The sequence below is a fragment of the Scyliorhinus canicula genome, chromosome 19 (genome assembly GCF_902713615.1).
Source record: "Scyliorhinus canicula chromosome 19, sScyCan1.1, whole genome shotgun sequence".
Lineage (NCBI taxonomy): Eukaryota > Metazoa > Chordata > Chondrichthyes > Carcharhiniformes > Scyliorhinidae > Scyliorhinus > Scyliorhinus canicula.
Window position 1 is genome coordinate 13,602,927 of NC_052164.1, and position 14,120 is coordinate 13,617,046.

General features: G+C 46.9%; 1 protein-coding gene across 3 annotated transcripts in view; it reads left to right on the plus strand.

The window, feature by feature from the left end:
- Window positions 1-14,120, plus strand: part of top2a (DNA topoisomerase II alpha) — an 81,926-nt gene that overhangs the window by 52,188 nt on the left and 15,618 nt on the right. For all 3 annotated transcript variants that reach the window (XM_038778602.1, XM_038778601.1, XM_038778600.1), the window contains exons 24-30: window positions 177-372; window positions 1,263-1,354; window positions 5,455-5,598; window positions 6,273-6,356; window positions 7,958-8,155; window positions 9,795-9,906; window positions 11,423-11,584. In XM_038778602.1, the coding sequence (XP_038634530.1) occupies window positions 177-372; window positions 1,263-1,354; window positions 5,455-5,598; window positions 6,273-6,356; window positions 7,958-8,155; window positions 9,795-9,906; window positions 11,423-11,584 (988 nt within the window). The remainder of the gene's footprint in view (window positions 1-176; window positions 373-1,262; window positions 1,355-5,454; window positions 5,599-6,272; window positions 6,357-7,957; window positions 8,156-9,794; window positions 9,907-11,422; window positions 11,585-14,120) is intronic.

The window sequence follows — 14,120 nt, forward strand, 5'->3', positions numbered from 1 at the left end:
CCATGCATGCCATCAAACCCACCAGTGGGGGCTTGGGAGAATTCAACCCATTGTATATTTCCCATTAGAAATGGATGATTGGTATAATGGTTCAAGACACTAGATTTTTTTAAGCTGGTTTACATGCTAATCAGTTAAAAGTCATCTTAATTTGGTTTTCTAATTGCTTTTTTTAGGTGTTGTTTGACCACACCGGTTGTCTGAAAAAGTATGAAAATGTACAAGACATACTGAAAGAGTTCTTCAACTTGCGCCTGAAATACTATGCTTTAAGAAAGGATTGGCTTGAGGGATTACTGGGAGCAGAATTTTGCAAATTAAGCAACCAGGCTCGTTTTATTTTGGAAAAGATTGAAGGCGTATTGGTCATTGGTATGTCTTTTAATTATTGCCTACGGGTTTATGTAGCATGTGTTTTGGCCTTGCCTATGCTCCAAATGTGGGCACAGGACAAAATATTTGGAAGCGATATCTGGGGCTGGTTTCTCCCCTACCCGGCGAGGCGGGGGGTCCCAACGGGATGGAGTGGTGTGAACCACTCCGGCGTCGGGCCGCCCCAAAGGTGTGGAACCCTCCGCACCTTTAGGGGCTAGGCCCACGCCAGAGTGGTTGGCGCACTGGCGGGAACGGCCTTTGCCGCCACGCCAGCCGGGGCCGAAGGGACTCCGTCTGCCGGCGGAAGTCCGCAGATGCGCGGGAGCGTCAGCAGCTGCTGATGTGATCCCCGGGGGGGTCGCCATCACGGAGGCTGATGCCCGGCGCGGAAGGAAAAGAATGCCCCCACGGCACAGGCCCACCCGCGGATCGGAGGGCCCCGATCGCGGGCCAGGCCACCGTGGGGGCACCCCCCCCCCCCCCGGAGCCCGCCCGCGCCACCTGGTCCTGCCGGTAAATACCTTGTTTAATTCACGCCAGCATAACAGCAGCGGGACTTTGGCCCGTCGCAGGCCGGAGAATTGCCGGGGGTGGGGGGGGGGCCTGCCGACAGGCGCGGCGTGATTCCTGCCCCCGCCAAATATCCGGTGCCGGAGAATCGGCGGGGGCGGGATTCACGCCGGCCCCCAGCGGGGGTTCGGAGAATCCAGCCCTGATTTCTTTTGTATCATTGGATGTACCAGTGTGTGTGCTATGTGATTTTAATATCCAGTGACACTGGGCTACAAAATTCTATTTTATGCTCGGGCCATATAATGTATAAGGATACCTTCCTTTAGTGGTCTTTAAGGCTTCATATTAAATTTATAATTGTCTTTCCTCTGTAGAAAACAAACCAAAACGTGAATTGATCCAGTTACTGGTCAGCCGAGGTTATGACTCTGATCCTGTGAAGAACTGGAAAGAATCTCAGGAAAAGGTGATAGGCTGGCAATATCAGATGAGACTTGAGCTGTGCAAATGTACACTTATAATTTCATGCATTATTTTAAACAATGATTTTACAAATTGATCTATTAAACAAAGAATAATACAGAACAGGAACAGGCCCTTCAGCCCTCCAAGCCTGTGCCGACCATGGTACCTGCCTAAACTAAAACCGTTTGCACTTCCGGAGTCCATATATCCCACCCTATTCATGAATTTGTCTAGATGTCCCTTAAATACTGCTATAGTACCCACTCCCACCACCTCCCCAGGTAATGTGTTCCATATGTTTACCACCCTCTGTTTTTAAAAAAACTTGCACGCACATCTGTTCTAAAATTTTCTCCACACACTTTAAATCTAGTCCTTGACTAGACTTGACCCCTAGTACTTGACTCTCCTACCCTAGGAAAGATCGTGGCCGGGATTCTCTCCTACCAGGTGGGGGGGTCCTGGCGTCGGGCCGCCCCAAAGGTGCGGACGTCTCCGCACCTTTAGGGGGCCAAGCCCGCATCGGAGTGGTTCCCGCTCCACCGCTGGTGTGAACGGCCTTTGGCGCCATGCCAGCCGGGCCAAAAGGACTTCACCAGCCGGTGTAAGTCCGGGCATGCGCCGGAGCGTCAGTGACTGCTGACGTCATCCCGGCGCAGGGGAGAGGGTCTCTTCCGCCATGGTGAAGACCATGGCGATGGCGGAAGAAAAAGAGTGCCCCCACGGCACAGGCCCGCCCGCCGATCGGTGGGCCCCGATCGCGGGCCAGGGCACCCCCGGGGTCAGATCGCCCCGCGCTGCCAATCCCACCAGTCAGGTAGGTGTTTTGATTCCCGCCGGCGGGAGAGGCTTGTCAGCGGCGGGACTTCGGCGCGGCACGATTCCCGCCCCCGCCGATTCTCGGGTGGCGGAGAATTCGGGACACGGCGGGGGCGGACGATTCTCCGACCCGGCGGGGTGGTCGGAGAATCCCGCCCCATCTGACTATCCAGTCTTTCCATGACGCTGATAATTAGCTTGCCTCTCAACCTCCGTCGTTCCAGTGAGAACAGACCGAGTTAACTAACCTCTCCTCATAGCTAATGCCCTCTATACCAGGCAATGTCCTAGTACACCGCTTCTGTGCCCTCTCCAAACCATCCGCATCCTTCTGGTAGTGTGGCAACCAGAATTGTACACAATATTCCAAATGAGGCATAACTAAGATCCTGTACAGCTGCAGCATGACTTGCCAATTTTTATATTCAGTGCCTCGACCTATGAAGGCCAGCATGCCGTATGCCTTCTTGACCACCTTATCCACATGCGTTGCCACTTTCAGTGATTGGTGGACATGCACACCCAGATCACTCTGTAAATCAGTATTTGCAAGAGTTCTACCATTTATTGTGTAATTCCTACATGCATTGGATCTTCGAAAGTGCATTACTTCACACTTGTCCAGATTAAACTCCATCTGCCATTTCTCCACCCAAGAATCCAACCAGTTTATATGCTGCTGTATCCTCTTCACTATCCGCAACTCCACCAATTTTTGTGTCTTCTGCAAACTTACTAATCGGACCTGCTGCATTTTCTTCCAAATCATTTATATACACCACTAACAAAGGCCCAAGAACTGATCCCTGTGGAAAGCCCCTAGCCACCGCCTTCCATTCAGAAAAGCACCCTTCTACTGATACTGTCTTCTGTGCCCAAGCCAGTTCTGTATCCAACTTGCCAGCTCTCCTCTGATCCCATGTGACTTCACCTTTTGTACCAGTCTATCGTGAGTTACCTTGTCAAAGGCTTTACTGAAGTCCATGTATATAACATCTACTGCCGTTCCCATATCTATCATTTTTGTCACTTCTTTGAAAAAATTAAATAAATTAGTGAGGCATGACCTCCCCTTCAGAAAACCATGCTGTCCATCACTAATAAGTCCATTGTTTCCAAATATGACTAAATCCTATCTCTAAGAATCTTTTCCAATAATTTCCCTATCACTGACGTAAGGCTCACCAACCTATAATTTCCTGGATTGTCCCTACTGCCCTTCTTAAACAATGGAACAACGTTGGCTACTCTCCAGTCCTCTGGAACTTCACCTGTAGCCAATGAGGATACAAAGATTACTGTCAAGGCCCCAGCAATTTCCTCCCTTGCCTCCCTCACTATTCTGGGGTAGATCCCATTAGGCCCTGGGGACTTGTCTACTTTAATGCTTTTTAAGATGCCCAACACCTCTTTGTTAATATCAACATGACTCAGAATAGCCACACACTACCCATACTCCTCATCCACCGAGTCCTTCTGTTTGGTGAATACTGAGGCAAAGTATTCATCCTTCCCATTTCCTCTGGTTCCATACATAGATTCCCTCCAAGAGCCTTGAATGGACCAACCCTTTCTCAGACTACCCTGTTGCTCTTTACATATGTATAAAATGCCGTAAAGTTCCGTAATCTTGTTTGCCAATGGCATTTCATGACCCCTTTTAGCCTTCCTAACTTCTACTTTAAGTTCCTTCCTACTTTATATTCTTCAAGGGCTTCGTCTGTCCTCCCCTAACCCTTTTAGACCTTATGAATGCTTCCTTATTCTTTTTGGCAAAGTTCATAATATCCCTCGTTATTCCAGGGTTCCCCATACTTGCCACCCTTATCTTTCGTCCTCACCGGTACATGCCAGTCCTGAAATCTAATCAACTGACATTTGAAAGCCTCCCACATGCTGGATGTTGATTTTTCCCTCAAACAGCCTCACCCAGTCAACACTCTCCAGATCCTGCCTAATGCTGTTGTAATTCACCTTCCCCCAGTCTAACACCTTCACCTGAGGACCACTCTTGTCCTTTTCCATAAGCAGCTTAAAATCTCCAGAATTATCCCTGTTCCCGAAATGATCTCCTATTGAAACTTCAAACACCTGGCTGGGCTCATTTTCCAGCACCAGGTCTAATGTAGCCCCGTCCTGAGTTGGGCTATTTACATAGTGTTTCAAGAAACCCTCCTGGACGCTCCTTACAAATTCTGCTCCATCCATGCCTCTAACAGCATGTGTGTCCCAGTCAATATAGGGAAAGTTAAAATCACCCATCACAACAACCCTATTGTTTATGCATCTTTCCAAGATTTGTCTGCATATCTGCTCCTCTATTTCCCACTGGCTGTTAGGAGGTCTGTAGTAAACCCCAACATTGTGACAGCGTACTTCCAGATTGCCTTGCTGGGATATAAATTATTTGTGATACTGGTTATATACTTTCCAAGCTATTGTGAAAAGTGTGGGGTTAATAGAGCCTTTGAGAGGCAGACAATGGTGCAAAATGTTCACAGCATCAGATCTTACCAATCTATTACTACACAGATATCTTTGTTTGTTGGCAACCCTAATAGGCGGGATGCCCCAACCTCGGAACGCCCAGAATGTGTTCTCCGATGGGATGGAGAATCGGGCGCGAGGCAAAATTGGTTCGGCATCCTCTGACCCCTCGTTGGCTGCATGAATGAGTTCCGCGTCAGCGGGAGCATGGAAATAATGACCCATTTGCACCTATTTAGCGGGTGCCAGCCACAAGACCCGCTCGCTCAAGATGACAGCCCGATAGTGGGATTCCCCTCGGAAATCCTGCTTTACGGCCACGGGGTTCGTAAAACTAGTGCAATTCAGCTCCAGCAGAAGAGCTGGCCACTACTTTCTCCATTTGAAATCCGACAAATTGATATTTCCTATACTGGCGAGAGTTTCCTGGGTGGGGAAATTGAACATTTATTGAGTGCGGAGGTGTGAATTTCCAAATTTCATTTATCTACTTTAAGATAGGGGTTTAAGGGTGCCACAGTGGTTAGCACTGCTGCCCCACGCCGGTGAGGATCTCGGCCCCGCGTCACTGTCTGTGTGGAGTTTGCATATTCTCCCAGTGTCTACATGGGTCTCACCCCACAACTCAAAGATAAGCAGTGTAGGTGGATTAGCAACGCAAATTGCACCTTAATTGGAAAAAAAATATATATTAAATAAGATAGGAGTTTAGGCCTCAGTTGGATTTTATTTGAAGCTACTCACTTAATTCCTTCTGTTTTTCTTGAATAAGTATTTTTAATTGCTTCCTGGCAGGATGAAGAACCTGAGCTAGAGGATACCGAGGGAGAGGCAACCACTACTTCATCTGGGGCCGATTTCAACTATCTTTTGAATATGCCCATGTGGTATTTGACCAAAGAAAAGAAGGATGAATTGCTTAAGCAGAGAGATGTCAAAGTAGGTTTATGTGGATTAATGGAGACTGACATTAAATGTGAAGACCTTTTATTGCACTTGAGAATGGTATTGTCTTTAAGAGATCTAAAGTTTTAACAACCTTGACACTATTGCGTTTTTTCTAAATTAATTTGTTATTGGGTATTTGTGTGCTGTGACATAAATGGTCCCAAGATGCAGACAGGAAGTATGAGATGATTTGACAAACAATTTGTCAATGCCTGAATCAGGTATTGGGTTTTTTGCACATGCATATGAGTCCATATGTGGATTCCTTCTGTAAGATTAATTTCCCGTGAGGCGACCTATATTAGCACTTCATGCAAGGAAACTAACAGAAATGTTGTTCCCAGCTTCATATTAAAGGACCCGTTCAGCACTCTTTACACATATCTACCCACTGTTCCCTGTATCTTGATAACACTTGTAGCAATATCAACTTGGAAACCTCTGCACCAATGGGACCATGATGCTTTACAGATTCTTGAAATAAGGACTGATGTTGAACTGAACTAAGTGCCTCTGTTCCTGGCTTTTCGACATGAGTTGTGCAAGCCACACAACTCACTTTACATCCATATCTCTGCTATGGTGCTGATTTGGAAGTGAGGAATCTACAGTGTATGACTCGGACAATGGGGATTAATTTTTGTTTCCAAATTATTTTACGTTAGGAAAAAGAATTTAAAGATCTGAAACGGAAAACCCCAACTGATATCTGGAAGGAAGACCTGGCAGCCTTCGTTGAGGAGCTTGAGGTACTATAACTGTTTCTGCTTGCTTGGAGACCCAGTTGAATTAATGTGGGAATACTTATTGCACTATATACATTGGGATCACCCAGTATTTTGCCTCATCCCTGTCCCTCTTCCTTTTGATACAGACCTTTCGTAAGGGCATTGAATGTGTTGTCTTTAAAAAATATTTTGTCATGAAGTAATTTGCAAGTTCATATTATAGAGAAAAAATTATTATTTAACACAAACCTACTGCTGCAATTAATGTATTTTTGGTTGAACTAGTTAAGGAAAGAATATTTGCAAGGTACGCAGATGCTATTCTGTAAATACTGTCCTGCGATCCTTGGTATTCATCACAGCCAGGTATCGAGCAGTTGGGATCTACATTAGACATTTCTGGCACATAAGTCATATACTTTTATTGGGTGTTGTCACATTGCTAGGCTCATGTTTTATTTGCCCAAGTACATAATGTGAATTTGTCTAAAATTTAGCCGTGGCTTATTTTTCTTAATGCTGAGGTATTGTTGCTAATGGGCTAGATCTACCGGCTGTATTGCACCTGAAAAGCGGTGCGGCCAGTATATGTTGGGAGATCCCATTTCCGAGATCTACTAGTGTGTGAGTTGGGGAGGGCAGCACGGTGGCCTAGTGGTTAGCACAACCGCCTCACGGCGCTGAGGTCCCAGGTTCGATCCCGGCTCTGGGTCACTGTCCGTGTGGAGTTTACACGTTCTCCCTGTGTCTGCGTGGGTTTCGCCCCCACAACCCAAAAATGTGCAGAGTAGGTGGATTGGCCACGCTAAATTGCCCCTTAATTGGAAAAAATAATTGGCTAATCTAAAAAAAAATTTTAAATGTGCGAGTTGGGGCCCTGCACTAAGGAGTTATGGCAAATGTAGCTCCTTAGTGTGGGGTTAAGTGTGGCCTTGGCCGCGCTTTCCCTGCTGAGGCCTCCGATCTACCCGGATCGTCGTTAGATAGCCTGCCGTATCTTGGCACTCTGAGCGGCGGCAAACACCAGGCTAATCGCGCTACGGTACTCTGTCCCCATTCGGGTAGATCACATCCAAAGTTTGTCTTGCACCTGCTCCACTGATTGCGAACAGTTTCAGCGAAGGATCCTAAAACAGATGTTGAGTTGCTCATTTTCATAGACCTGGCCTCTGTTTTAGGCATGCCTGGAGATACTATTTTCGCCCTGTGCCCTGAAAATGTTTTTTTTTGGCTGGGATTTTTCTGCCGAAACCCACGCCCCTATGGCAGATTCCCCAGCAGCGTGGCTGATGAGCAACTCAAATGACCATTGACTACAGCAGGACCGGAAGATCCTGCCAGCAGCCAGTGGCGAGGCACCACCCCATCAGAAAATGGTGCAACAAGGACCAGCTTACTCGTTGTATTTCATTGCTGTTTTCAGGTCTGTGTACCGCAACCTGCTTACACACCTGTTGAGTTTGCTGGTTGACTTTGCATTTTTTAGGTGAAAGGTAATATAATTACATTTTCTTCCATCCATTGCACAATGCAAGAGATTTTATGGACAATATAAGTTCTTTATCACTCTGAAGAAATGTGTATTTTCTCTTTTCAAAACAATTTACTTTTTCTTTATTCAGCGTGTGGAGATAGAGGAAAAAAATGATGAAATGGTTCACATTTCTAAGGCTGTTAAAGGTAAAGGTGGTAAGGGCAAAATCAGGAAGCTACAGATGGAAGAAACCATGCCATCTCCTCAAGGCAGAAGGGTTGTCCCCAGAGTTACGACTGCCATGAAGGTGGAGGCCACCAGAAAAAATATCAAGAAAAAGGGAAAGGTGAGTCTATCTGCTTCTGGTGTGATTCCTAAAGGCCAATGTTAACAGAAATTCCAGTGAGAACAGATGCAGTGGGTTGAATTTTCTCTCAATTTGTCAGTGTCAGTCCCTGACTAAAAAAATCTGTGTGTATCTCTCCAGATGCACAGCCAGGTTTCCAGACTGATAACCACCCATTCTGAACATGGGAATTAGGTGCAGAAGTCGGCAATTCAGCCGTTTGAGCCTGCTCTGCCATTCAGTCAGATCATGGCTGATCTCTTCCTGGTCTCAAATCCACCTCCCTACCTGTTCTCCATATCCCTTTAACACATTTTTTATCAGAAATAATCTGGGGCATGGTTTGCGGCTTCATTGGTAGGGTGGGGCCTGATAAAGCAGGCACGGTCAGCTCCAGAGGGATCAGGGCAGCATATTTAAAAGATGTCGTGATCAGCTCTGAAATTAACCCCCCCACCCCACCCACCAGCACCATCAAGCATGGAGAAATCAGGGGCTGTCTTTCCCAACACTACTGTAGCAGTATCACGGGCACTCTTTCCCCCTTCACAGCCAAGGGTCGTTGCCACCCTCCCCTGCAACCCCCGCCGAGCAACTCTTACCCCGCTCATGGCATAAGGTGATTTTCCCCGTGGATGTCCATCTCTTCTCCCCCCCCCCCCAATCCCAGGGCCTGTACTTAGCTTGGTGTCCCCCAGCAGGATCCCCTCGACTGAATCCCATCTTTAAATACCGATTGTAAACCTCGTCACATTGGTGACGTTCGAATACTTAGTGAGAGGAAATCGTGACAAGGAAGCCTTATGATAATATTATAATGAAGGGTGGGAATCTCGTTATGTTACTGGTGAGGGGCAGGGAAACAAGAGCCAAAATTCTCTGGCCGTTCACCGGAGGCATGATTTTCAAATCGCTGGCTTTGAAAGCAGACCAAGGCAGGCCAGCAGCACGGTTCAATTCCCGTAACAGCCTCCCAAACAGGTGCCGGAATGTGGCAACTAGGGGCTTTTCACAGTAACTTCATTTGAAGCCTACTTGTGACAATAAGTGATTTTCATTTCATTTCTGGTCCCACCAATGGTGCACCCCACCTGCAGGTTTCCTGGTGGTGTGGGGTGGCTTTGATGGAACAGCCACTGTCAGCGGTGGGAGCAGAGAATCCCGCCGCCAGCGAACAGTGCAACACCATTTGCTGTCGAGAAACACATGGCTGAGAGGCTGGAGATTCCCGCCGGGGAAATCTAATTTCCCATCTAGTGGGATTTTGCGTGTGCGTCGCTGTTTACTGTCGCGGCGGAAGCAAAGCAGATTATTTTGATCAGCCATCTGGAGATGTCCGTGTTTTCAGTTGAAATCTTAAACCTGATTCACTGATTGCAATTTGCAAACCATCTTTGTACTTTTTTTCTTTATGAATATTAGAGAGCTTGTTGTCAATGGTAATGGCTTCAACAATGTTACTTTTGTTTGCTTGTTGTGATGTAAGACTTTGCAGATTATAAAATTATTAATTATTCAAAATGCTACTTGTTCCACATCAGTTTTTGATCTTGAACTGCAGTGTAAGATTGCTGCTATTTGTTGTGGCTGTAATGTGAATTTTAGACTTAATTTAAAAAAAATATTTGTTACACTACAGAATGAAACAGATTCTCTTGCTGTTAAGATGGAATTTGGCGATGAAGAGGGAGGTTCTCTTGAACAAGGAGGTCTTGCAGAACGACTTTCAAAGAAAGTGAAAATTGAAGCAGGTATGTATACAGTGTAATTTAATCAAAAATGACTCTATCTGTAAAGAGGAACTGACACTCGGTATCTGTAAACAGGAACTGACACTTGGAAACACCAACATGTGGAACTATTGTACAAGCAGATGTTTAATTTCTTCTAATGCACTTGAACTGAATGCCCAAGTTGAGGAAAAGGAGAATCTCTCCTGTGTAAATTACCTTTTATTTTATTTTTAATTACATTTTTAATGGAGCAAATATAACATACTCAATACATCACCGAACATTAATTGACTTGGAAATTAGTGGCACAATTTAATGGTGAAGCCTTGCGATTAAATATATTTATTTAAATTAGGCTCATTTAAATATGGCTGCGCCATTTTCTCCCAGGGCCCGGGAACTATCAGTCTTGCTGGGAGACCTTGCCATGGTGTCGCTTAGCACTGGCCCACACAAACATGAGAAAGGGGGGGCTCCGAGGCCATTGGAAACCCGTGGGCGGTCTGGTTCTGAGCAGAGTAGTACATCTGCTGACACCTTGGCAGTGTTCGGATGGCACTAGTAGGGGTCCTGGCTGTGCCAGGTTGACAGGGCAGGGGGTGCCTTGCCCTTGAAGGGGGGGGGGGGGTTTGAAGACCCCCTAAGTGGTATGGTGGGGGTAGTCCGGAGGCCATGGTGGGGGTGGCTGAAGGGGGTCAAAAGATATGGCCCCCTGATCTGCAGATACTCTTCCTGAAAGGAAATTAAGGCGAGTGTGGCAAAGTCCCGTTAAATGGTAGTGTAATTCTCAGCGATGTAGGCCAAGAAACACCCCACTAAACGCGTCCAAAACAGGGCTCTGTTTTTGTCCTGTTATGTCGCACCCTACAACACTGTTGCACATTGTTTTGGCCGAGTAGAACGTAGAACATACAGTGCAGAAGGAGGCCATTCGGCCTATCGAGTCTGTACTGTCCCACTTTAGCCCTCACTTCCATCCTATCCCCGTAACCCAATAAACCCTCCTAACCTTTTTGGTCACTAAGGGTAATTTATCAAGGCCAATCCACCTAACCTGCACGTCTTTGGACTGTGGGAGGAAACCGGAGCACCCGGAGGAAACCCACGTAGACACAGTGAGAACGTGCAGACTGCACAGACAGTGACCCAGCCGGAAATCGAACCAGGGACTCTGGCGCTGTGAAGCCACAGTGTTATCCACTTGTACTACCGTGCTGCCCATCAAGTAATTACCATCATCGTAATAGCAAAGATGTCTTGCCTCCGATTGATTGCCTGGTGTGTTGGCACTATCAGGTTGACACTTTCGGTATGGTTATTGTGTCTGAATCTATTTTCTCCCAGTCCGTAATATACATCAATCTCAACCCAGTGGCATAGAATGATGTAATTTCAGAAGAATAAGATCAAATGATAATTGTTATTGTGTTTGCCATTTAATAGCCTGCCTGATTTTACATAGATATAATCCATTTGAATGAGCTTATTGCACTGTTTCTATTGTTCTAATAAATAATTGATCATTTTTTTTAAGGGACCAAGACCAAGCCAAATGCTCAGAAGCAGACTAAACTTCAATTTAAACCTCTTGCAAAGAAAAGGAACCCATGGTCAGATTCAGATTCAGCATCGGGGTCAGACAGTGATATAGAGATTATTGACCTTCCTTCCAGGCAGAAAACACAAAGGGCTGCAGGTAGTGCTTTTGAATCCGTGTTTATGCTAAATATTTTGCTAGCGGGCAGCTCTTTAATGGTTTGCAAAGATATTTTATAAGTACTGGTTTTGTGAATACAGAAGAGGAATATACTAACAACAAAAAACTATCAGAGTTGAAGTATTAAATTATCTACACGTATAAAAGAAGTCATGGTTAGCTTTAATGGATCAGGTGGGAATAGCAATATCAATCATACGGATTGAAAGCTCCTGGGCCTCTGCTTGATCCCAGGAGTGGTAGCAATGCCAGTAATTTTGGAATTGGGCATGGTTTTTGCAACAGACTGCTATTGAGTTATCCTTGCTCCAAAATATATCTGTTGGACAAAGAACAGATTTGGCTCTGACAGCATTAGCAGTCAAAATACGCCTGCCATAACACTTGTTAATTAAGTTCATATTAAAAAATGACCATTTGTCCTAGACTCTGGAAAACAGCTGACATCCTACACAAAGAGGATGCCCTTGACATGAAGGCACCATTTCACTGAGTGATATTAAGGATATTGAAATCAATGGGAATCCAGGAAAACCCCAGTATCAGACCTAGCACAAAGATGATGATTGTGGTCATTGACTGCTAATCAATGCAACTGCAGGGGTTTGACAGGGCAGTGCCTTGGGTCCAACCATCTTCAGCAGCTTCAGTGACCTTCACTTCATCATAAGGTCAGAAATGGGTTGCCTATTGATGATCACACTGTGTTCTGTTCCATTTTCAAAAAACAACTCGTGCCTCCATGCAGAAAGCCATAGACAGCATTCAGGCTTGGGCTGATAAGTGGCAAGTAATAACATGTGTCACACAAGTGAGAGGCAGTGATTATTTCCAACAAGAGAGAGTCTAACCATTTCTACTTGATGTTGGACCCATTGACAGAGGCCAGCGCAGCGATCCTCTGCTCCCGACTGACCGAGTTCCCGATGGCATGGAACTAACCTGCTATTGCTGGTCGGGATGCTCGCATGGCGGCTACGGACTCCGTTCGCCGGGACGCGGGGGATCGGACACGGGCTGGGGGAGGGCTTATTGACGGCCGGGATTAATATCCGCGCGGTCGGATCCTCGGGCGCGTGGCTGATCAGGGGAGGTCTTAAGTTTTCAGTCTGCCTACGCGGTCATTGGAGGCTGTCGCCGTGCGCATGCGTAGACTCAAAACTGGAAGTGTGGGGGCTGTATCCGCAGCTGAGGCTGCGTGAATTACTCTGGGTCCCTGCAGGGCATTGAATTAACTGATCTTTTTTATAGAAAACTCCAGCGTTTTTACACCGGCGTGGAGTCATAGTCCCATTTTGGGAGAATCCAGCCCCTTGGGTTTACCATTGACGGGACCAGTTACTTGAGAGCAGGTTATAGGCTGGGAATTCTGTAGCGAGTAATTCACTTACTGACTTTCCACGCCTATCCACATCTACAAACACGAGTCAGGAGTGTGGTGGAATGCTCACCATTTTTCTCGAATGAGTGCTTTATCAACAGTGCGCAAGAAACTTGATACCATTCACGACAAAGCAGCCTCCTTGACTGGGGGATCAAACCATCCTCAAGTTAAACAGCAGCCTGTATAAAATGCACTACAACAACTTGCCATGGTTTCTTCAGAACCATTCAAATCCATGACCTCTACCACCTAAATGAACAAAAGCAGTAGGTGCATTGGAACACCTTCACCTGCAAGTACCCCTCTAAACCATACATCATCCTGACTTGAAGCTATATTGCTGCACCTTCACTGTCATTGGGTCAAAATCCTCAAACTTAATTCCTTACAGCTCCATGGGTATACTAACACCACAGGGGTTCCAGCGGTTCACCCCTACCTTCTTGAGTACAATTGGGGTTGGTCAATAACTGCTAGCCCTGCCAGTGATACCCATAACTCATAAATTATTTTAAAAACCAGTGGGCGTAATTCTCCGCTCCCCACGTGGCGTGGGAGGGCCTCCTGACATTTTTCACGCCCCCCTGGCACCCCCAGCGATTCTCTCTCTCTCTCTCTCTCTCTGTCTCTTCTCCCCGCCCTGGGGCTCGGAAAAATCACCGCTCGCCGTTTTTCACGGCGATTCTCCAAGGCCGAGCGGCCGGCCCTTCACGCCCGTTTCAACACGCCAGCAACCACACCTGGTTGCTGCATTCGTGAAACGGGCGCCAGATGCCCGTTTGGGACATCGAGGGGCCCGATTGGCACGGGAGCACCACGATTGTGCACGGGAGAGGACAGGCCCGTGATCGGTGCCCAGCGTCCAAAACAGACAATCTCTTTCCCCTCCGCCACCTGGCAAGATCAAGCCGCCACGTCTTGCCGGGCGGCTGAGGAGAAAGACGGCCATAGCGCATGCACGGATGACCTCACAAATGCGCCGTTTTGCACGTCATTTCCGGCGCAATGAGGTCGCGGCCGGGAAAGACGGAGGCCCGCTCCTAGCCCCCCCCCCCCCCCCGGGGTGGGGGTGAATTAGGTGCGGGGACGGGCCCCGAGGCCGATTTCACGACGGCCATCCCGGTTTTTATC